This window comes from Coturnix japonica, chromosome 1 (assembly GCF_001577835.2).
Source record: "Coturnix japonica isolate 7356 chromosome 1, Coturnix japonica 2.1, whole genome shotgun sequence".
In the NCBI taxonomy this organism is placed as follows: domain Eukaryota; kingdom Metazoa; phylum Chordata; class Aves; order Galliformes; family Phasianidae; genus Coturnix; species Coturnix japonica.
Genome location: NC_029516.1, coordinates 168615169 through 168639409, shown reverse-complemented (window position 1 = coordinate 168639409; position 24241 = coordinate 168615169). Strand labels below are relative to the sequence as shown.

General features: G+C 40.5%; 1 protein-coding gene across 4 annotated transcripts in view; it reads left to right on the top strand.

The window, feature by feature from the left end:
- The window catches only part of TMEM135 (transmembrane protein 135), a 147786-nt gene extending 134579 nt beyond the window's left edge, over nucleotides 1-13207 (top strand). For all 4 annotated transcript variants that reach the window (XM_032442230.1, XM_015852397.2, XM_015852396.2 and 1 more), the window contains 7 exons: nucleotides 1748-1817; nucleotides 5501-5668; nucleotides 8035-8098; nucleotides 8828-8904; nucleotides 10510-10608; nucleotides 11271-11338; nucleotides 12796-13207. In XM_032442230.1, the coding sequence (XP_032298121.1) occupies nucleotides 1748-1817; nucleotides 5501-5668; nucleotides 8035-8098; nucleotides 8828-8904; nucleotides 10510-10608; nucleotides 11271-11338; nucleotides 12796-12928 (679 nt within the window). In that variant the 3' untranslated portion in view covers nucleotides 12929-13207. The remainder of the gene's footprint in view (nucleotides 1-1747; nucleotides 1818-5500; nucleotides 5669-8034; nucleotides 8099-8827; nucleotides 8905-10509; nucleotides 10609-11270; nucleotides 11339-12795) is intronic.
- Nucleotides 13208-24241: the final 11034 nt, after the last annotated feature.

The following is a 24241-nucleotide window of genomic DNA, read 5'->3' as shown; positions in this document are numbered from 1 at the left end:
TCCATGTCAGGAAATTCCCAAGTAGAAGTGAATCTAAAACTTTTGCATGAGGTCAGACACGGATTAGCTAAGACATGTTCCATCCCTGTCTACAGAATGCAATTTGCTGACCTTTAGTATGAGCTTAAGGAAGTGTTATGGGGTGGCTTTTCGAGCTTTTATAAAGACAAGGGAATAACAAATTGAGAGAGCATCTGACCATAACACACCTGTGGTTTCATTTCCATGACTTCTTCAGGTGCAGTTCTGTGACCAGACCTCTACCTACTGATGTGCAGGAAAGAAACAAGTCTGCAAAGGGCAATGTGTAGCCACTTATCTTATTTGCTCAGCTGATGAGCAGAAATGAACTGGCCGGTATCACAGGGAGACTTCCTATGATTTTTTTATACCTTTGAATTGAAAAATATGAGGAAAATCAGTAGTGCCTTTTCAGACAAGATTGTATTAGTAAATAAAAAAGAAGACCTACAAAGAGAAGCAGTGGGCTGTGTGCAGATTCCTCTAGCTCAGTTGTTTATATCTGTTTTGTTTTAAATACTCCTTATTCAGTTTGTTAGTTCATAGCTCTTCTGCTGTTTGCTAAATGCTGGGATCAAGGGACTATGTGTGGAGAAGAGTATTTTTTCCTTAAGGTTTTGAATCTCCCTACTCAGACGTTCAGAAAACTTCCAGTTTTCAGCCCTAATGCTCTCACAGCTTTCTCTTCCATATGGTTCTTTTCAATATAATTGAGTCTAAATGCCCGTAACCTGATCACATTCTCATTTCAATTTTTGCTACATAAACTGACCTCACAGAAGATTTATGGCCATTGGACTTTATAGTACGTGATTCAAAACTTCCAAGATATTTGGCACAGTATATAAATTGTGTAATTTATTTTGTATTAAAACTTAAATACTTGGCTATAGCAAAATGTAACACTCAAACATGGTATGTCATTACTTCTTTATAATTGTATATTATGCAGGGCTAACAACTGCACAGTCTGGGAATCCCACCATCTCAAGCCAATCTTTCTTATACATGAAAGGTCAAATTTGCAGTTCTAAGTTGGAGTCACAAAACAAATCTACGCAGTGGGTGAATTAGCCCAGAAGTGAAATGCTTGCAATTGGAAGATGTCTCATGGGATAACTCTGTGCATTGCCTGCATTTCATTCCAATGAACCTTACAGCGCTATGAAAGATAGGACATGGGAGGCACTGGCACAGGTTGCCCAGAGGTGATGGAAGCCCTGTCCCTGGAGACATTCAAGGTCAGGTTGGATGGGGCTTTGAGCACCTGATGGAGCTGTAGGTGTCCCTGTTCATCACAGGGAGTTGGACTAGATGGCCCTTAATGATCCGTTCCAGCTCAAATGATTTTATGATTCTATGTAAGGCCACAGATAACTGGTGAAACATACTGGCAGACTGGAAAGGGTGATATCCATAGAGTTCTGTCCCATAGCTACTCCCTGTTGCCCACAGAAGAAAATGTGTTGCTTAATTTTGTATTATAGGTGTAGCATGGCAAGAAAAGAGGTTGGATCAAAATAAATCTGCAGACACTTTTTCTGTACAACTAAAGTATTGTTTCTTTTTATTGCCCTTTTATAGCATCATAAAAGCTCACAGTGCCCTTCGATGGTGGGAAAATAACACTTTATGTATTTTTAGGCAAGAAAAATTTATGAAGTCTCCTGTTGATTAGACTGAAAACAGCTACAGGTTAATATGTGCTTCATTGTGCTTTTTGCAGGTGCAAACATGGCCCAAGGCATAGATGCTGTAAACACTATGAAGATAATTGCATCTCATATTGTATTAAAGTAAGTGCAGAAGTTAGACTGACAAACTCTGGCAAAGATGGGGTAAAATTCTTTGGTTGGAAAAAGCGTATACTTCGGAAATGAGAAAGGAGCCTGTTACTTGTTCTTTCTCTATTGAAAATGTGACTAGCTTGAAAACACATTTTCTCAATTTGGGATGGGGCAGAGGTTAAAGTTTTCTCATCTCACAGATTGGCTGAAGTGAACGAATAACGTAAAACGTGTGGGAAAAATGGACTGGTGAGCGAGGAACTGAACTATGTGATGCACTCCATTACTGAGCCCACTTGTGACTCCACCCTAAATAAAGCACCTGGAATGTGCTGCTTCGGCAGCACCATGCATACAGCTGTGGTGTCTGGCACACGAGGCTGGCTCTGGGCTCAGTCCCCCGTTCATTTATTTTAATGGCTTGGAGTAATGAGAGATTGCTCCCAGTTGCTGCGCACAGGAAGAGCTGGCCATGCCCAGTGGCAGAATTTGCCCTCCTTTAGAGGAGTGCCATGCAGGGGAGGCTGTTTTGGCTGACGTTGACTTTGCGCAGGTGGTACCACCTGCTGTGCCTTTTTTTAGGAGCTGGTAAGACTCCAAAATATTTTGATCTCTTAATAAATCTCCTCATTTTTATTTATGCAGATGCAGAAAATGATTTGAGTGTTTTCAGATGCTGCTGATGCGTTCCACTTATTTTTATCAAATTTGTTAGAATTTGCCTGCGTTGAATGTTTTGGCATTCTATCCTTTCTACTTGCACACAAGGTAGTAGTAAATTTAACCACACATCAGTATAAAATGATCTTGATCAGGAACTATGAAGAAACAGTAATCAGGAGGCAGAAATAAAATGAATGAGACTGGAGTGGATTGCTGCCATGCACTTTTTTTGCTTAATAATTTATCATATAAGCCAGAAATTTATAACACATTTCCTGCTGGTGGCACCCACATCCAGCCAGTGTGGTAAGTCAGCATCACATGCACAAATGTCTAAGTAGTGCCCACCTTCCTGATGTCTGTTGGTTCCTGTTTTTTTGACAGCGGTATCTGTGAAGCGTTGCAGGTTTGGCAGTTGGATGGGTTTGTGATACTTTGCTGTTTCATATTAGATTTTTGTTCTCAGTCTCTCACTACTGTCTCAGCCCACATGTGATCTCATTCATGGGCTGTGCCTTTTCTTTAGGGTGTGACATCTTGGGGACGCAGACTTTCCGCTTGCTTTGTGCTCGTTCAGTGCCTTGCCCAGTGAATTTGCTATTCAAAGTCTCCTGAACACCTTTGTCCCCCATATCTTAAGAGCTTGAATTGGTCATTATTCTCTGGGTACTGTATTTTCCCCAGAGAAATCAGTATGTGGTCCACAGTATGAATGTCCAACACTAGTGAGGTGTATATTCAAAACAAAGAGTACAATCAAGCAGAAGTGATGTTATGGGTTGCTCTGGATGCATTTCCAGATGTCTGCTGATGTAACATCTCCTACTGTGCATCTGTTTTAAAGGATGCCTTGCTAACTTCAGCATGCTTCAGTTTTACATAAAGCGCTGGTTTTCATTACATATACATATTTATAGTAATTAGCTCTTAAATGCTGCTAGACCAAACTTTACTTTCTGAGTTGTTTTTTTTTTTTTTAATTAATATTACCAAATTCCTAAGCGGTTTAGTAATCTTAAATCCTTACGCATTCTGTACTACATGTTAGTGGTATCTGAGTATACATCTGTAAGTACCCCCATAAACTTATTTTATTTTAGAAGCACAGCTAGAACAAAAGAGGAGATTTCTATTAGAGTATTACTTGTAGAACTGATACCCTCTTCCCTGTGAAAAAGTTTCTTAATCTAGTGGAAAATTGGTTCTGTTTGTGATTTCATAAGTAAAAAGAGAGGTCATTTTAAGGCAAGAAACCAGCATGGCTGAGCCAAGACCTGCAGGTCATCAAACTGAAGAGCAAGAAGAAAATATACAGGCAATGGAAGCAGGGATGGGTAACCTGGAAGTAAAGGGCTGCTGCTAGGCTGTGTGGGGATGGAGTCAGAAAGGCCCTTATGCATCAAAATTAAGCCTTAATGGTGCAGCTCATCACTTCTGAGTTCACTACTCGTAAAATGGCAAATATAATTGACTGCCAGCTGGCACTGATGTGTGTATTAACACCGTGATCTTGTCCCTGTCTGAATGGTCTTTCCTACAGCTGGGCAAAAATTGTTACCTGATTGTTGTATGTTCTCTTGTTAGGGCTTTGATTGTAACTGGAGTTTTTAGGACTTTCTGTTTATATAATGATACCCGGTATTGTAATCATCTTTTTGTGCTGGAAGAGAAGGGCTGTGTACTTTACAGCAGAGTACTTCTTCTTTGATAGTATGAATTTACGTTCTTCTTAATTTTGACATTTTAACTATACAAAATTCACAATGCACTTAAAAGTCTGCTTACTGTACATACCTTTCAGTAGGCATTTTCATTATAGGACTGCAAAGCACTGGGTCGGTAGCACAGTACAATTTACACACCTTTAAAAGTAGCAGAGGAAGAAATGGAATATTTTCATGCGTAGTTATTGGATCCACTGGATGACACAAAATAGTTTCTTCCACTTGATTCCTATAAACCGCTTCTTGAGTAGCAGCTCAGGGAGAGTAATTGTTTCAAGAAGTTTACTGCTGGATGTTTGAACAGAATAAAGTTTTATGAGCTTGATGATGCATTAGGAAGTTCTGCAGGATGCAAAGATGTTTTGAGTTTCTGAGCTGGAAAGGTTGCTCAATCCAAGTTTCTTCTGGTTACAACTGTCTCTGGGGTTATCTCAAAGATCCAAAAAACAGGCTGCAGAAATTATGAGCATTGTGTGCTGCCTGATTTGCCAACGATGAGTGCACAGCATTCTCATAGTTTTCAGATGAGGTATCTACCAACCAAACAACGGATGGATTTTATTCAGAATTCTCCTAGAAGTTCAGCCATAGGGTAAAAACGATGATAGGAAGCTCAGGAGGAAGTTACAAGAGACTGGGGAAAAGGATTTGAAGAGAAACAGCCAGTGTAGTTCTGTGATATAAAATAGCAGATCTATGTCTAAGGTGAAATAGTAAGGAAAAAATAATTTGAGCCAACATGATTCTTTTGCAATAGCAAAATCTCCTGTCCATGTTTGGCCTTGATCTTACTGCAGAGCTCACTGAGGCTCTGCTTTGGTTGAGGGAATGTACATGAGCGCGTGCCAAGCCATTGGGGTCAGTTTCTAATTCTCCCACTTTCTGAAATTTATGTTGTGTGGACTTTTTACTGCTTTAGTGCTTTCTTGAGACATTTGAGTGTAGAAGTGCTCTTTTTTCCCATCACATTACTTTCCTCTGTGTGCCCATTTGTGGTTAAAAGCCAGTCAATAACACAGAAGGGAAACCATCAGGATGATTTGAAGGGACAGAATTTTAGAGCAGAAGACAAATAGAGTTTGCCTTTTGAGGCCTTTGAGGTATTCATAGAAATTAAAAGAGAGTCACTTGTTTATTACTTTATTGCCTTTGTTGCTAGGAAACTGGGAAAACAAAATTGAAGATGGGAATGCATTTTATGTAGTATATGCAGAATGAGTTTTAAACTGCTTTTAAAGTACTTCTTCTCTAGACATTCTTGGTTTTCCTTCTTCTGAATTTGCGGTTTCTTCCTGTTTCTTCTAGGGCTTCATTAGGATGTTTAGCATTGGTTACCTGATCCAGTGCTGCCTTCGGATTCCATCCACCTTCCGGCATCTGTTTACAAAGCCATCCCGGCTACTTTCACTCTTCTACAACAAGGAAAATTTCCAGCTTGGAGCTTTTCTGGGATCTTTTGTCAGTATATACAAAGTAAGCTTAAAACATGTAGAGTAACAATTGCCATGTGTTTTATTTTGCTTCTTAGAATATCAGGAGGATACTCTTCTAATTGGCACTGGCTTCTACAGAATGGTACTGACAGTTCTGTAGTATTCTGGTCGTCAAGCTGTAAACAGTAAACTGGTCTTCCATTCATTCTGTGTTTTTTCCGTGTGTATTATTTCTGAATAAACGGGATAGATTTTGCAGCATGGTATTGATATCATGAGATAAGAGGTACTCAGATTCCAAAGGGACTTTGTGTTATGGAAACACATTGTAGTGCAGACATGAGCAGTGACTGTAGTAGCAGCATTGCTGCCAAAGAGAAGCCATTTGCAGATTTTTTGGCTCAAATGTCTGGAATCATTACTTGATGCAGAGTAGAAGGAGCTCACATAACATATATCATGCACAACTGAGGAGGCACTTACCACTTAGAAATCAACCCTTCTGCGCCATTAGAAGATGACAGATTGTGAACTGATATGCATTCATTTGGCATTGTTGAAGTTAATTGATTTATGTGTACTAATGCCAAGCAGAATGTGAACAAGCCAAGGGAGAGGATGTGGCAAAGCACACTCTTTAAGTTTTTGCACCTTTATGTTGTTAATCACATGTGCAATTTTTCAACTGCCACTTCCCTTGCTCTCTAAAGATAATTCTGTATTATTCATGGTGCACATTTCTAATTGGAAATTAAATGAAAACCAAGCCTTAATTGTAAGGAAAACAGAATGTCACTTGAATTGCCATTGGACTGAGACACCAGAACTTTTAAGATTTAAAATTGCAATGGTGAAGTGCAAATGGGCTATTTAGACTTTGTTTGAAAATCAGATTTTTACTACAATTTTACTAAAAGTGCCCCTGGGGAATAAAAGCATCTAAATTACAAAAGCTGAAGTGATTTTCACTTACTTTAAAACCTCCAACTACAAAGCATAGTTTAGTTCTATGAATATTCGTTTCATTAGACCGACACACTCTGACCTTTATTTGTTATTTATTAAGTAGGTGCTTTCTGTTATTGTTTGCATTCCATAATTTATATTGATTTGAGTTGCATTATGTTTTTCTTACAGTTTCAGATAAGCACATAGGGCTGTAGAGATCCTAATCACTGCAAAAGATTGGATCTTGATGCATTTTGAACCTGAGGGCAGATTGAAATGCCTTTGTAGAGCTGCAGTAGCTGTACTATTAATATTTTGTGTCCCACTTTCTATAAAGTATTGCCAGCAAACATGGTTTTATAGAAAATAGATCATCTTTGTCAGCCTGGTTCCCCTTTTTAAATAAGATTACAATTTTGATTAGTAAAGTTGACTGTCATAATTCAGTTTTGGGACAATGTAGACATTTGCTTCTGAACTTTTTTCATGTCAAGACTTGGAAATAACACAGTGAATTCAGCTGAGGGCCACCAAGATGATTTGAGGATTGGGTCATCTGATGTGAAAGGAGAGACTGGGAAAACTGGGTCTTAAGCTGGAGAAAAAAGTGGCTCATGGGACATCTTACTGCTATTTATACCTCATGGAGGGTACAGAGAAGACAGAGGCAAACTGCTTTTGGAGTGTGCAGTAACAGGATGAAATGAGATGGACACAAGATGAAATACAGGAGATTCTGATGGGATACAAGGAAATGTTAAAGGGTTGCCTGCTAAGGCTGCATGGTCTTCATATGTGGAGACACTCAGAACATAATTGGATGATGAGTTCCTGATCAGCCTGCTTTACTTGGATCTGGAGACTGGACTAGATGATCTCCAAAGGTCTTTTCCAAAATAAATTGTTCTTTGTTCCCATGAAAAGCACACGTTAGATGGGTTAAGGGGCTGACATTCATCTCAAATTAGACACTAACAGGCTATCATACAGAATTGTGTACTGTTGTCCCAGAGCCATCAGCACTGGATCTGGCCCTACAGTCAAGTCTTGAGCCATTTGGAAGCAAACAGATTTGCCAGGGATAAAATTTGGCAGCAAAGTATGGATTTCCAAAACAGTTTAAAAAAAAAAACAATACAGAGGATGTGATGGACTTCTCATGGGATAGAGTCAAGGCAACTAGTGCAAAGAAAGATGCTCTCAGTTCAAAATTAGCTTTACTTATCACACGTGAATTAGATTGGTATTCAAACTAGATTGTTCTACTCTGCAATTGTAAAAGAAATATTAACAGTGAACAACTAAAATGCTTTAGGTGGTGTGGATTATGGGTATTTCAACAACGTACACTTAATCCATGCTGTGGGTTGTACTACTAGCTTATAGCAGAAGATCTCCAGTTTATGAATCCCAAAAGAGAAATGCCTGGAGCTCATCCTGCTGTATGTTCTCCTGCAGGGTACAAGCTGCTTCCTGCGCTGGGTACGGAACCTAGATGATGAGCTTCACGCACTTGTAGCTGGTGAGTCCATTGTAAGAAAGCTACATGGGCTCTGTTGGGGTTCTACAAGTATTTGTCTTGCTCATAGCTGGATGTCTGTCTCCCATTCCCTTTCCAGAGTTAGATGATGAAAGTAAGGCTGTATATATTTATGTTCTGTCAGTAGTGTTTCAGATATGAAAACGTAGTGTTTCAAGTATTTTCAAATATAGGCTGGCATTAAAATTGTAAGGTAGATTCAGCCAAATGTTCTTTCTGTTTATTGAGTCCAGCTTCTTGGACAGTAAATTATCATATGCACAGATGTAAATTTATCCTTTATTTTCCAAGTGTTTTGATGTGAAGTTTCAATACTCTTCCATACATGGTAGAGTATGCATTTGAAAGAATGGGCTCCACTGGATCTAAAGAAAGACCCTTTTGCAGTGAAATCTGTGTAGTGTTGGAGGCCCTTCCTTATTTATGCACCTATCATCTTGAAGATCCTCTGAGGTATCTGTTGTTTGTGGGATGAGGGAGGATATTTGAGTCTGTGCACCTGATGGTTGAATGACAGCTGTATTTCAGGGTTGGTTTTTGTTGTTGCTTTTTTTACTGACACAAACCATATTTTGATGGGCAGCACCAAAACGTCACTGATTTTTTTTTGTGGTGGCAACAGAAAGCGTAATCTTTTGTAACATCTGTTGAGCTGATGTCCTGTGACTGCAACAGTAAATGACAATAGTGCTTATTTTCTAACTGTTACAGGGTGTCTAGCTGGAATTTCTATGATGTTCTACAAAAGTACTACTATCTCTATGTATCTGGCATCCAAACTAGTAGAGGTAAGATGTTGTCCTCATAACAGAGCTCTTTCTTTTAGCTTCATTGAACTTCATAGGCTTTGAATATTGAGGCTGTGTTTTCCTAGGTGTATACCAAGTGGCAGTGCCATTCTGTGGTCTCATGTCCTTCTTTTCCTTTCCATGTTTCATTTTAAATGTTCTTTATCCGCTGCGCTTCATGTATATTTGCCACAATTTTTGTTCATCTGCTTTCTTTGTAGCTCTTTGCTTCATAGCTTTAGCACATTTTAAAATCTGAAAGTTCCAAGAATGTGGATTTTGTCTCTCTTGTTAGAAACATAAATCAGAACTAGCCTGTAATTGCAGATTTATTGCCAAAAGCTACAGCTCAACTTCCTGCCTTTGTTCCATAATTTTGGCATTCAGCTATGTGAGATAACTCAAAATAGCCTAGGTTTTAGACTATAGCTGAAGTTGTTTGTCAGTATACTTCAACTGAATGAATTCCTGGCATTGCAGAGATCTTTGTTCTACTTACCATTTGGCTAATTGGAATTATTTCTATGAAATCACTAAATTTCGAAGCCCAGGAAAGAAAAAGTTAAGAAGGTTTGTAGAACTCTGTACATTGATTATACTTTGCTAACAAGCTTTTCATTTCTTACTGTCAATTTTCCATAACACCAGGACATTGCCCCAGTTGTTTCCCCAGCAGCACCGCTGGAATAGTTTGACAGCATTCTCCTGTTATGCTTCATCTCCAAATCACAAAGCTTTCTCCTGCAAATATCAAGGGCCTCATTCCTTACTGATATTAGGCACCACCATTAGTTGCTCTGAATTCATTTTAAAAATGGAAAAAGAAGGAACCTATTATTCCCTTAAACATAAGATTAAACATAAAAAGAGAAGTAATGCTCTGCTTATGCTTTTTCCCTGCATTCCTAGATCAGGCTCTGAAAGGAGTTCACGCAGTGCTTATATAAAAGCAACTGTGAGTTATCCATATCGACTCCTTTGGAACATCAATTGGAAAAGAAAAAAAACAACCAACAAAACACCATAACAACAGCATCTTGTATTGCCGATGGTTTTCTCTGGACTTTGAGACATTGTGGCTGCAGTGCTGTGTGCTCTTTTTTTTTTTTTTTAAACTACTTTTAACGTCTTATGCAAGCCAAGGGTAACTGACCAAAGAGGCGTGTGCTGCTTTGGAAGGTCAAGCTGTGCTCAGGAAAATAAACTCTACATGTTTTCTCAGAAATAAAAGTATGTGATTTCAAGCTGTTTAAGAACAGTGAATATTCACTTTGTTGGAATACTTCTTGCGTTATTCTTTTGCTTTTCTCAATCGAGGAGTTCATCCTAGCAAGCTTTGCTTTTATTTTTCTCTTTTTAAGATATAAACAGCCCTTTTAACACTCCCAGCTGTTGCAAAGTCCTGTTCAATGTGTGTGTGGCCACTCGTTTTATTGATCATGGATAACTTCTGTAAGCTAATTCAATCGATGTCACATTTGTGGACATATATGAAAATATAAGAGCGTGAGTTAGTAATGCTGGCACATTCTGAAAATGTAAAACAAAGGAAATGTAAAAAGCTTTTTTTTTTTTTCATTCCAAGTATTCTGTTTCTTTTTATAGACAATATACTTCAAAGGCATTGAAGCAGGGAAGGTCCCCTATTTTCCTCATGCAGACAGCATCATCTATGCCATTTCTACATCAATATGTTTTCAGGCAGTAAGTATATTGTCTTCTAATAGAATAGGAAGCTCTTCTAGTTTAGCTGAAATGTCAAATGGAATGAGGACCATCAGTATACAGTGAAAGATGTGATTGGCAAGATAGTTGTGGATCATACAACCTATTTTTGAGTGTCACTTTGGGAAGTTCATTTCTACAACTCATATTTCTGATAGGCTTAAAACTATCTTGCACAAAGCACTGGATTATTTGGAAAATATCTCAAAACACATTGACTCGGGAGACTTTATTAAATGTAGGGTCTTTCATAAACATATGAAAGGACCATTTCTCAAGCAGGGAAACAATGTATTGTAATATTTTATGTTTCTTCTTAATTAACTGGAGGTTTTCCCTGTCAGCTAACTTAAAATAAAGTTGCCCATTTGCAAGAATCTGCAAAAATTAGCTGTTTTGAAGTTTTACATTTGAAACAAGCGGTTGTTACCCTCTTTTGACTTTTCTGAGTCAATTATGAACCCTCATCTGCAGCCCCTTTTCTGGCCTCATCAATGATAAAAGCTCCTTTTCAGTGTCACCTAATTTACTCTACACTTTTCCATTTCTTTATTGATCCCTGGATTTGACAACATAATGTATCAGAACAGGCTCTCTGCTGACCAGGCACAGCTGGCTCTTACAGTTTATTCTCTTTGTAGGCTGTCATGGAAGTTCAGAACCTGAGACCTTCATACTGGAAATTCCTTTTACGACTAACAAAGGGCAGGTATGCACTCCGGGTATTTTACAGCTTTCCTAAACATACCATTGATCACATTCCACTTTCTGTGTCGTTCTTTGTCAACAACATAGCTGTAGCAGTACATATGGGCTTATTTCCTGAACATTTACTTTGCTTTTCAAGCAGCTTCCAGTCCACTTGATGTTTTTGACAGTTGGTTTAGTCTAATGGCAGGAGCAAAGACTTAAATCTGGTTAAGATTCTTCAGCAGATGGAATGTAACCAAAGGGCTTTTTTTTTTTATCTTTAGTTTCACTTGGAAAGGTGGAATGCTTTCAGGTTTCAGTGGAAATGAAGAACCCAGTAAACAAATAGAGAAGCTGATGAAATCACTTAATACAGTGACCTACAGCTTGATAGTACTGTGTGTTTAAAACTATTAATTGAAAATTTCTAGTATTTCTGCAGGACACTTTGAATATTTGGCAGTTTTTAGTCAGAAAAGGATGGTTTTCATGGAAAACTAATGACTAATTTTCACTGATTTTAACCATGAATTTACACTGCAGTATCTTAAAATGCTTATCTTTTAAAATAGATTTTGCTCTATATGTATTATAAAAATACAGTTTGGTGAAGTGTGCAGTATTATATGGGTACACTGTATGGCAGAATCAAAGCATCAAAACTGTGCTAAGAGCAGTTATGAATGGGACTATAAAAGGTAATATCTCGATAATCCTGAGAGTTCCTTTCAGTCCTTTGGATATGACCTACTTAACTGAGGGACAGCATTGAGAGGAGGCTCTGTCTCTGTCTAGACTGTAAAAATAGAAGAGAGATCAGAGGCCATTCCCTGGAGCGTGTTGAACCTACACGCCCCGGCACACAACATGCTATTAGGTGGACATCAGGTGACTTAACACATTGCTGGACATTGTGGGGAGCTCTCTCAGGATGCCTGGAAGCAATCCATAGGCAACCTCTGAGGCCGAGTAAACATGATATGGGAGATAATGTCAGTGCAGATGTCCAGCTTTGGCTGTGTTTTTCTCTCTTGTGCTAATCGTAAGATTGCTTTAGTTGACAGAGAAAATGGAATAGTAGTTCTGCTCATTTATTTCACCTGAAGCAAATGGCTGTAATAATAATTTTGATACTCGCTGTAGAGGCAGATTATTTTGACATTTCCTAGGTCATTCGCTCAAAGGTTTTGAAGACTAAAGAGATGAAAATAACACCCAATAAATTATTACACAGACATAGGTATGGACAGACTTTGCTACAGCGGGAAAAACAGTAGTGTATCTTGTTTAGACTTTTTTTTTGTGTAGTTAAAAGTAGAAGGGAGCTCTCGTCTTTCCCATTTTATATAAGTTGTGTATTATAAATCATAACAACACCAGTGTCAAATGTTGATGGGTTGGCATTTATTTATTCATTTACTTATTGTATAAAGAAATGAATGATCTGCTCACTCACTCATGTTTATGCTTTCTCAGGTTTGCTTTGATGAACAGGAAAGTTTTAGATGTATTTGGTACTGAAGCATCCAGGAACTTCAAGGATTTTACACCTAAGCTTGACCCAAGATACACTGTTGTGCCACCAGAGCTACCTCTGGAGCTGTCTTGAAAATGAGAATATACCTTGTCATTGAATGTGATCAGCGTTTTGTCCTGAGAAGTTGAATAACTTAACAGTAATGTATATGGAGGAGGGCTTGGGCTCCACTTCAGTATTATTTCAATGAGAAATGCTTTTTACCAATCAAAAGTACTGGAGCTTTGTAGGAAGGTGTGGCTTAGTGATTAAGCCTCTTCCACATACAGAACTTATTTCTGGGTTACTGTAGTTGGCTGACAGTATGATAGATTCCTGAATGAATTTAACAGATGAGTAATATATTTAGAAGTAAAACATACATAAAACACAAATATGCATCATAATTTCAAAAATTTTATTCATACCAGTAGAATACTTCTCGGTAAAACTAAAAGCAATTTCAAAGTTAGAAGGGAAGATGTATGGCATATGTTAGGTCCAGAATTTCACCTGATCTTAAAGCTATTGCAGTCTGGAGAAAAAGTCTCCTTGGCTTTCCCAATTGCATCTCTGATTTATCTCAGAGGAGCCACTGCCCATTCATTATTTAAAATAACAATATTTTTACACAGCTGTGGTTGCAAAGTAAGGCATTCCTTAGAGAAAAGAAAAAAAGAAAAGAAAAGAAAAGAAAAGAAAAGAAAAGAAAAGAAAAGAAAAGAAAAGAAAAGAAAAGAAAAGAAAAGAAAAGAAAAGAAAAGAAAAGAANAGAAAAGAAAAGAAAAGAAAAGAAAAGAAAAGAAAAGAAAAGAAAAGAAAAGAAAAGAAAAGAAAAGAAAAGAAAAGAAAAGAAAAAAGAAAAGGAAAGAAAAGAAAAGAAAAGCATTGGTGCAAAAATCACATTCCAGGGCTGTAAATCACAGTGACGATATGGAAAACAGACAAGGAAAATAAAAAGGCAATACCAGCGACTTGTGCGTAAGGAGCAGCAGGGTGTGGTGGTTTGCATCTGCCAAGTGGAAAATGACAAAACAGGCAGGGGAAGGAATGAAATGTTTCAGCCTCCGAGATGGTACTAGAAACAGCAGTTACAAAAATAAAAACCGAGAACCAAACCAAACAAAAATCCTCCAGAATATACTAAAATTAAACGTTTGTTTTTAAAGGGCTCAACATTGTCCCTTTAGATGATGGCATTGGCTGGTTTGTCAAGCAGTATTTCCAGTGGCCTTTAGAAGGGAACTGACCTCTGAAATTAGGTCGTTTTGACGATCATATTGATAGCATTTTTTTTTCCTTGTATTTGGTGCAGAATGGTTTTCTATTCCCCATCACACAGCTGTAACTATGACAGTTACATTAAATCTAATCTACTCAATGCAATTAAATACCTATTCAGATTCCATCTCATTTTTATCCTACATATTTCTACATATACTAACTTGCGTTCTAAAGCAAGACCTTGACATTCTAATAGCCTACTTGCTTCTTGGCTTTTTCTTTCCTAGCCTAGTGAATGATGTTTGTTGCTCTAGAACTTAATGGAAGGTTGAACTATGTTCGCATTCAACTGAAAAGACACATGGTAAGCCAGGGAGTAAAAGCTAAACTATGTTGCACATATTCTAAGAAGAAAAGAAAAAAAAAAAAAAAAAAAAAAAAAAAAAAAAAAAAAAAAAAAAAGATGAAGAAATCAGTGTTTCTATTGGAAGTCTGTCAGATAATATGAATTGGATTAATTAATAGAATCTTTGTCTCTTAACACTGTAATCCTACCACAGAATTATGCATATTTTAAATTTCATTAGTTTAATTTCATATTACTGAACAAAAAGTAATTTTATTGAATTTACAGAGCTATCAGGAAAATTGTACAAGTCTGAGCACAAAATCTACTTCATCAGCTGCTGAAACAGTGATTCTCTATCATTGTTACTTCATACTTTAATACACCAGTGTCTGAGTTAGTGTGAATGCAGTTCTGCACGCCAGTTTGCAAGCAATATTTTACTGCTGGAAATACTATTTTGAAATTCCTCAGAAGGAAATAAAACTGAATTCAAGAAGGAGTTTAAAAGGATTGTAACAGGTTTGTAGTGTTTTTCCACTGGAATATGGTCTAAAGTATTTGACCGTGTAAAGTCTGAGAAATTATATATTTTAGGTAACATGTTAGAACTCACACTCTATCTTATGAATGCTTTCTAGTATAAATAACTACATGCTGTTCTCAAACTTCAAGATATTTTATAAATGGATTAATTTTCTTCACTGGAATGATAATTGTGATTGTTTCTCCATTTGAGTTGAAAAAAACAAACATCCACGTCCTACATCTCAGCAGCTACAAGTTTTGTCTAAGTTTTCTTGCTTCCAAACTTCAGTCCTTGTTTTGTTTGCATGTAATATAAAAAAATAAATAAATAAATTATTTTTATTCAAATCAAATATATGTAAGGGGGAAAAAAAAAGAGTAAAATCTGAATGTTTTTCCCAGTAATAAAGAATTGCTGCTTGAAAAAAAGTGACTTTTTCTTTATGTTGTTGTTAAGCTATTTGGAATCATGAGTGGTGAGTACTCTGACTGAGGAATGCTGGGCATGTGACCAAGCATTTGTATTATGCATGGTTAGAAAATAAAGCCCTGACACAGTGGAAGTGAAAAGGTAATGCAAAACCAGTTCAGCTGGCAGCTTCAGCTCTGCGCTTTCATGTTCAATTGGAAAAGATTGGTTGACACCATTTAATCTTTCTTTTCTAAACAGAGAAAACCACATAGACCGTCCTTGAAGTGGGGAAGGGCTGCACACCGCCAACAGCGGCAGTGCTATTTAGTTGGCTGTTTGGGCCTCGTGTGATTGAACCAGCAGTGTTCCTTCCCACTTGGTGTGGCACAGCTATTGATTTGTGTTTTTATGTCATCTGATGGTTGTCTGTTTGATCACCTCCAACATCTTGCAGTAGAAGTTGAATCTGCAGAGGAAACCTGGTGGAGTCATTCAAGGCATGGTGGGAATGAGGACCATCAGAATACACTGCATTCCCTCACACCTGGGTCTCCAGGATAGTCTCAAAGTCACGGCCTGTAGAAGGCATCTCTCCTCGCAAGGCTGTTCTTAGAAAATGATACATTTCTGCTGTGTGGTTGAGAAGCCTTATGTTCCCCCTGTATCATTTCTCCACCTCAATGGTAACCAAGATGCTTTCCATAACACGGACAATCTTGTTTTCCTATCAGCTTCCTGCGGTCCTTCATATGCAGAGCTTTTTGTCTCTTCTGGTCTCAGCTATGGGACATTTCTAAGAACTGTCAGTAAAACTCAATTCTCAGAAAACATGTTGTGTTGTTCCCATTCTCCTGTGAGAGTTTGCCTTCCTTTTGCCCACACAAACGTGTTCTTGTTTGTTTAGGAAGTGAGAAGGGTTGCATTTCAGATGCTCACTGGCATCCCTGACAGGGATATGTGGTTTGAGCTCACCTATGCTTGGTGAATAAAACGTTCAGGACAGCCTGTGTGAGGATATTTCAATGTCATTTAGTCATGTTGAAATGGGCTTGTGCCACCTGGGACATAGCACTCACCATCTGCAACTGGTAGACTTTGTCCTTCTATAACCATCAGATGCGAGACTCATTTTTACCAACAGGCTTCCCTGAACACAGCGGGGAACAAAAGTGAATTAGCATCCACTTTGATCAGAGGGATTTTTTTTATTACTCCTTGAACAAACCAGGGAGTTTTTTGCTTGCAGCTTAAAACAGAAGGAGGTCAGAAGAATTTTACATATTAATGCTAAGCTTTGCCCATGGTGGAAGAGGCTGATTTGAAGTCCTACAGGGTGATTAATCTTCCCAGGCCCATGGAATCCAATCGATGTTATCCCCCTCAGCTGCCATAGCAGAGACGTGAGAATCATAGAAACACTGAGGTTGGAAAATGACCTCTGAGATCGTCTAGTCCACCCATTCCCCACCATGCCCACTAACCATGTGCTTTGGTGTCACACTTCCATAGCTCTTGAACTCCCCAAGGGGATGACAACTCCACCACTTCCCTGGGCAGCCTGTGCCAGTGCATTATCACTTTATCAGAGCAAAATGTCCTGGTATCCAACATGAAAATGCTGCTGTGGACATCAGAGTGAGCACTAGCAGAGGCATTCCCAGGTTTGCCCAAAGGTCACAGCAAACCTGGTCACATAGGGTCAGGGGCAAAAGCAAGGAATGTTTCTGTGTTCTGAAAGCTCTTTTCCTCTTATAGAGTCAAGAAATGCCTTCCCACCAAAAAAAGCAACAAAAGCTTTTGTCCTAAGGAAAAAGAGGAGGTTGTGCTGCTGGGATAAACAGAACTCCTGTGAGAGTCCCACGTCAAAACTCTGCTATGTGTCCTAAAGCACACATACGTAAATAAAGTCCTGAACGATCCAGAAATGATGCTTTGCTCATTGTCTATCACACATTAAAAAAAGAAAAAGAAAAAAAAAGGAGGCATTTCCAGCCCTGGCAGCTTGTGATTATATTCCCAAATGTCTTATGCTGAGATGCTGTTACGTCTCCTTGGACACATAAAAATAATATAATGTAAACAACATGAAGCCCTGGCAGACTGCAGTCCCTGGTTCCCCCCTCTGGTGGTCACAGCCTGGTTGGAAGGGATGGCTCACTATCGCATGGGCCACATGTGTGCCAGTGAGGCCTGGGCCCCATGCATAGCACCCAGATTTCTGCTGGAGATTCACAGAGTTTGCTCACACACAGAAGTTCATGTCAGACTATGACAACTACTGCTGTGGTGTTTGTTTGTTTATTTGCTGACATTTAAGAGGGAATAAAGCAGAAGTTTTCATTTGTTGCCTCAGTGTGCCTCAGTACTGCATGGGTACCATGTAAAACAGGGATCTGGCCCCAGTTCCACCACATCTGCTGGGGCAGCCTGGTCAGGGGACACCCTCAGCCCACCACAGCCCCTCTACTACCAGAGCCATTGTGCCTTGCTGTGGATCAGTGCTCTTGTTGTGTTTAAGAAACCAGGCATATTTTCACCAGCCACATCTTCATACTGTCTCTGCGAAAGTTGTACCTTAGAATCATAGAATTATTAAGGTTGGAGAAGACCACTAAGACCTTCTCTAGTCCAAGCTTCCCTATGCCCTTACCTATTCCTCCGTGTGTTCCTGGTACCCACCCCTGACAAATGCTGTGTCAACCCTGTCACATAGGGCATATTGTTTCCCAAGGGTGATGGACACTCCAAGCACCCTGGTTGGGATTCCTAGGCTACACGAATCCTATGGGATAGTACATACTAAATAATCCTGTAGGAGTGCACTGGTCTTCTGGACAGAGCTGATCTAGGCCTCTTGACTGCAGACTGATTAATTAGTAAAGGACCTTTTCCTCATTACCCAGCACTTTCCATCAGGCAAGATGGCTCTGTGGTCAGTGTGATGTGGAGTGGGCCTTTGCTCGGTTGCATTTGGAATGAGACTAACAAGCTATTTGACAATTCCTGTCAGAGCTGCCACCTCAAGTGTTCTTCTGTGATGGAGTTATTGAATTTTGCCTTGACTGGAACTCTGAAGGCATGGCCTTTATTTCCCAGGCAACATATCATGGATGATGCAAAGCTCAAGCTGGATTTCTACAACAGATCAACTGAGTTCTGCACAGGGTCATTGAAAGAAAGGAGCTATGCTAAAGATCAACACCTTTAGCTTGCTGAAGCCACAACCTGCAGTGAAGTGTAACCCTAAAAGCAAAGGAGTGCTGTTTATGCAAGGGTTATCAGAGAAGTGGAAAACATTGTAAATAATAACCCTTGAAAAGTCCTCTTCACTCTTGCAAGCTTATAAGGAGAAAGAGCCATCAACTTCAATGCATGTTCTTTTCTGAATAAGACCAGCAGCAAAACCTTCATCTACAGTTAGCTGAAATTATGGCAGGAAACTAGAGGCCCACAAGAACAAACTCCAGATCATTAGGCCCCTCACCAACACTTTTCCTTCAAGGTTTGGGGATCCTTTTTTTCAAGGAGGTCCCAGATTGAACCAGGCCCGGGCTGATTAGATCAGTCTCAGCAAACCATCTGGAGCCAGATCAGTGCTCGCATCAGAGACATGCCCAATGGCCTCCTGCAATTTGCAATTTGTACCATGAAGAACAAAGCGGCACTGATGAAAACCTCCTGCTTTGATAGTGCTGCTCACATGGTAGCCTGCCTGGGAGTGTGGCTCCATGGAGTCTCGGCTGATCAGCTGCTTCATGAGCACAATATCGGGCTTCACTTTCCAAGAAACAGAAGGAAGCCAAAAATTAAAGTTGGCAGTGCTCCTGCTGGAAGCTTTGTGCTTAAGACTTGTGCACCCCAGAAAGAGATCCTGCTCATCTCACCTTCAGCCTCATGGTTCTGCAAACCCAACAGTAACTCGCAGAAGACTGTTGGTGGCTGTGCCTCAGGGCACACAGAATCCAACCAAAACCCAGCAGGTCAGATTTAACCTCCTTGCTCAGCTGGAAGCAGTGGCAGTGTCACTGCCTTTCTCAGCCAAGGGTGGGCTTGACCCAAATGCTGGCTTTGATCTGTATGTAGACATTGCTCCAGCAATCATAATACCACTCAGCAAGGGATTCATTTTTATTCCATGACTGGTTTGAAATTATTTTGCTTTAATAAGTTTGACTGGGAGGAGAATATTCTTACAGAAATGAAAATGAGTCCAAATAAAACCGTGTGTAGCAGTGCAAAGTAATTTTCCTAGGAGCTTATGTGAGCTGAGGGCAGACTTACAATCTCTATCTCAGCTTAGATTCTCAGAGTAAATGTTTTTTTGGGCTCCTTATCCTCGAGGGTTTCTACCTAAGTCACTCTGAAAGTAATGCCTCATATTTATTTTCACTGCAACTACATCAGATACAAAGAGCACAATACTGGTATCACATAGAGCAAATTCTCAGCTACAAAATGTTATGTTTTAATCATCACCACCATTAGCTGTGCATTACTGCCAGTGATGAACAAGAACCTCCACGCTTTGTGTGTCACCTCTGCTGAAACGGATCACCCACCACCTCACTGTGCTCACATCCACTGCCCAGTTACCAGAAACATTCAGCAAGTATTGATGAACGTCAGAAGGTGAAATTTCCTCTGCATGGAGAAATTCAGTGACACACCATTGCTTCATACACACTTCTTTGTCAGAATCCATTTAGTCAGACTGCTCCTCTGCTGCCACCTGTCACACAAAATCAAAATGTGACTGATCATTGATAGGAAGGTTCAGTCTCTATTGCCATCCTACCAACATTCACTTTTGATGTAAGAGGTGACATTACTTTCGGAGCAGCCCTCGTATAAGGAATGAGTGATGTGTTGCTTGCTCTGTTGGGATATACTGCCCAAGACTTGGCATTTGGAGTGCCATATGCCATCATGTAGTAAAAAAATCTCCTTCCACTCCTGTATTCTCTCTCCTACAGCAAGTGAGAGCACAAATTGGACTCCCAGAGAATTTAGGAGTCTAATTCACCCCTTCTGCTTTTTCAGCCTCAAATTGTGATCATTTTTCACCACACTCTCTTTCTAACTTGCCTTTGGCATGCCATTTTCTGATGATCTTCTGCGCTGCTGCTGCTCCTGCACAGATTTCCTCAGCTGTGCACGTGCTAAGCAGCCTCCCACCTCCTGCACACCCATGGGACAAGGATGTTCCTTGGTTCCTGCCAGGCCTTCTGCACACCCAGGAGACGCTGACAGTCCATGAGGAACAGCATCTGGCCCTTGTGCCCTCCCAGACATCTCCCAGGGCCTGCTGTCCACTTACTGCTTACTCTCATGATGCCAAGGAGGTTGCTAATGATTTAGCACCAAGAACACACCCAGCAATGTCCCCTGGCACCCTTCAGTTTGTGGTGTGGGTGTATAAGGAGGAACAAGGCTTCATGCAGGCCCAGAACTGATGTTGGGCCAATCCTGCACTCACTGCAAATCCGAAAGCAACAATTAAACCACAGATTTCCTTGTGATTTAGAGATTTAATCCCTGATGAGACTTGTCACAGCACTGTTTTGTCCCTTTGTTCTCACAGGAAGTTTCTGATTCCAGTCATTGCTTACTGCTGTTGCAGGGGAGGAAAGTGAGTCATGATGTTTCCTATTGGCCTGATGAGATACGCTGAGGAATGACCTGCAGCGGGCACTGCTCAGACAGCCCAGTGCCTGGCAGAGATTGGGTAGAGAACTCTCAGATTCATTAGTACAGCTGAAAATTTATTGCTCATACCAGGAACAGACAGAAATATGTTTCCCCTGTGGGCAATCACTCCAGGAGGGAGCAGCATTGCTTTGTCAGGGATCAGGATCAGGCAGGGCCATACGCACTTTATAGCTTTCACCTCCGTAATTTACTGTGGGGACAAAGCAGGGGAGGAAAACGGATGTGTGCAGAACAAAGATGGATGTGAACTTTCCTCTCACTCACTGCTCTGCATGTTCTCTTGGATCATTTCCATTTTCCAGGGGTTGTTCAGCCTGCCCAGAGGACACACACTGCAGTGGCTCAGCCCCTGGGCCTGCTGCCATTTTGGCTTCCTCTCCTCTCCTCTCCTCTCCTCTCCTCTCCTCTCCTCTCCTCTCCTCGTCCTCTCCTCTCTCTCTCTCCTCTCCTCCTCTCCTCTCCTCTCCTCCTCTCCTCTCCTCTCTCTCTCCTCTCCTCTCCTCTCCTCTCTCCTCCTCCTCTCTCTCCTCCTCCTCTCCTCTCCTCTCCTCTCCTCTCCTCTCCTGCAGGGAGGAAAACAAGTCAACACCGTTTGAAGAGGGGGAACAGCCCTCCTGTCCCACCAGCAACTCTCAAAGTACAAAGTACATAACACTTCCAAAGAACTGATGGTGGGTTGGGTTGGCCTATGTTCAGCTTTGCAGGGAAGGCAAACATGCTTTTTTTGCTCACTGAAACAGGAGGAAGAAAAATTGTGAAGCCTGGATAGAGACAGAGACTGGCAGAGGGAAGGGCTGTCTCCGATGGGCAACAGATTACAGGCATTTGCCTTTTTTAATTTATCTTGTGAACTGGCCAGTTCCTCCTTGTGCAGGAGCACATGAAGTAGAGGAAATGCTTCTCTGCAATTTTAATTTTAGTGGGTGCTGCAGGATCTGAGGTCACACAAGAAAAAGAGGAGAAACAGCATTAAGGGGAATACAGTGAGCATGGACCAGATCTGGGAATGGAAGGATATGAATGTGGCTCTGTCTTTTGAGCCATCACTGCATCAGAGTAATTGCACTGGCACAGGCTGTCCAGAGAAGTGGTGGAGTCACTGTCCCTGGGGCTGTTCAGAAAGCGTGGAGATGTGGCACTGAGCGATGTATGTGGTCAGTGTGCATGGTGGGGGTGGGCTGATGGTTGGACTAGCTGATCCTAGTGATCTTTTCTATCCTTAATGATTCTGTGATCCCTCTTATCCTTTTAAAGATGGGTTTTTATCCTTCCATCCTCCAGGTGGAAGGACTGAAGAAATAAAATTTCATGTTACAGACTCAGTTGCTCATATACTTGAGTTGCAACCTCTTGGCTCTATAATTCTTAAGAACCCTGCTTTCTGATAGGGCTTCCCAAGGAACATGACAACTCCTTACTGTCTGCAGGGCTCAAATGTCGAGGCAAGAAATACCTCTGCATCAATAAGCACATTTCCTGAACTCCTCACCCAGGAATGCTTCACATCCCTAATTGCCCTGATGCCATGAGTTGACTTCTCTGTATATAAATACACACAGAGGCATCCATGCACATACAGATGCCTACAGTGTAGGGAAGAGAAATTCAGGATTTTGCTTAGCTTTGCTTCATATCAACGTGATGCTCCTGTGAGAAGAGACATTTGATTTTTAATCAAAGCAGGATTATAAAGGAAGCATATTTTTAATAGAGATGAAGTGTGTATATATTTCTCTCCCACCTATGCTTTATAAAATTCTCTACCACTGAATATGAATACCAATCTTTTTTTCTGGTGAGGGTATGAATTGTTATTCAAAATGGAGCATAGCAAATTAAAGTTACAGTTCACAGCATGTTGTCTCTGCCAAAGAAACTGCCCAAGACTCATTTCTTGCAATGATGCATGAAACAACCATCCTGTATTGATGCTATGTCTAATTCCTACCCCTTCTCAGAAACCCATCCTGGGCAAGGAGTTTTTGCACCCTCTACTACTGTACCTAGGGGCAAGGTGGGAAAAGACACTGGGAAGTGTCTGTGGCATTTGCTGTCTCTGCCTCTTTCAGAATGATATGGTTGACAATGGGAAATGCTTATCATCTTCCTAGTATTGCAGAGATAGGAACAGTAAAAAATAGCAAAAACATCTGACAGAAGAGAAAGAGAAATAGAGCCATCCATTGCTGTCTGTGTTTGGAGGACAAGACCAAACAGGCCAGAAATGAGCAGGCTTGCTGGTGAGGGAGTGAGGAGAAACAGGAACAGCCAACTGTATTTCTATGGGTGCCAAAGGGTTTGGACACATGTTCTTAGCCTGAAGGCTGAGACAAACCAACCCTGCAGGGAATCTATTTATTTATTTATTTTTAAATCACTGAATAGCCAGATTAAAAGTCAATATGGGGTGGAAATAATTGGGAAGATATTATTTCCTGGTTCCCGTGGGAACATGAGCAGGGATACCCTGTGCCAGTTGCTGTCAGCAGCAGCTATTCTGAGAGGAGCCAAGTACCAGGTTACAGCAGCCCAGGCTGGGAGGGCACGGACTGCAAGAGCAGCTGGATCCCAGTTGTCCCAATTAGTTTGTTACTGGTGTCATCACTCTGCTCCTTAGCCTGCAGGTGAAAAGGGAGTGACCTAAGTTACACCCTCCAGCATTTATGAAATGCCACATCCTGCCAAAAAGCAGATTCAGCTTGCCTGACTTGGAGTATGGGTGTTGCTGTTCCTTGGATTGGTTTTGTGTGCCAAATTCTGCAAATTCTGCAGTGTGAAAAGGTTAGTGGAAGAAATGCTCTTCCTCTGCAGTGGGGAGGAGGTCTGTGGAGGAGAGCATCTCCATGTGTACTCAGACCTGGTGAGGCCCTGCACCTGAAGTATGTGTTTAGTTTTGGGCCCCTCGCTACAAGGACACTGAGGCCCTGGAGTGTGTCCAGAGAAGAGCAGTGGAGCTGTGAGGGGTCTATAGCACAAGTTTTATGGGGAGCAACTGAAGGAACTGGGATTATTCAGTTAGCAGGAGAAGGACCTTCCTGAAAGGAAGTTTTGGCAAGGTAGGGATCAGCCTTTTCTCCCGGGTAACAGCAATAGAACAAGAGAGAAAGGCCTCAAGATGCACTAGGAGAGGTTATTAGGAAACATTTCTTCTCTGAGTGTGGTAATACATTGGCACAGGCTGTTCAGG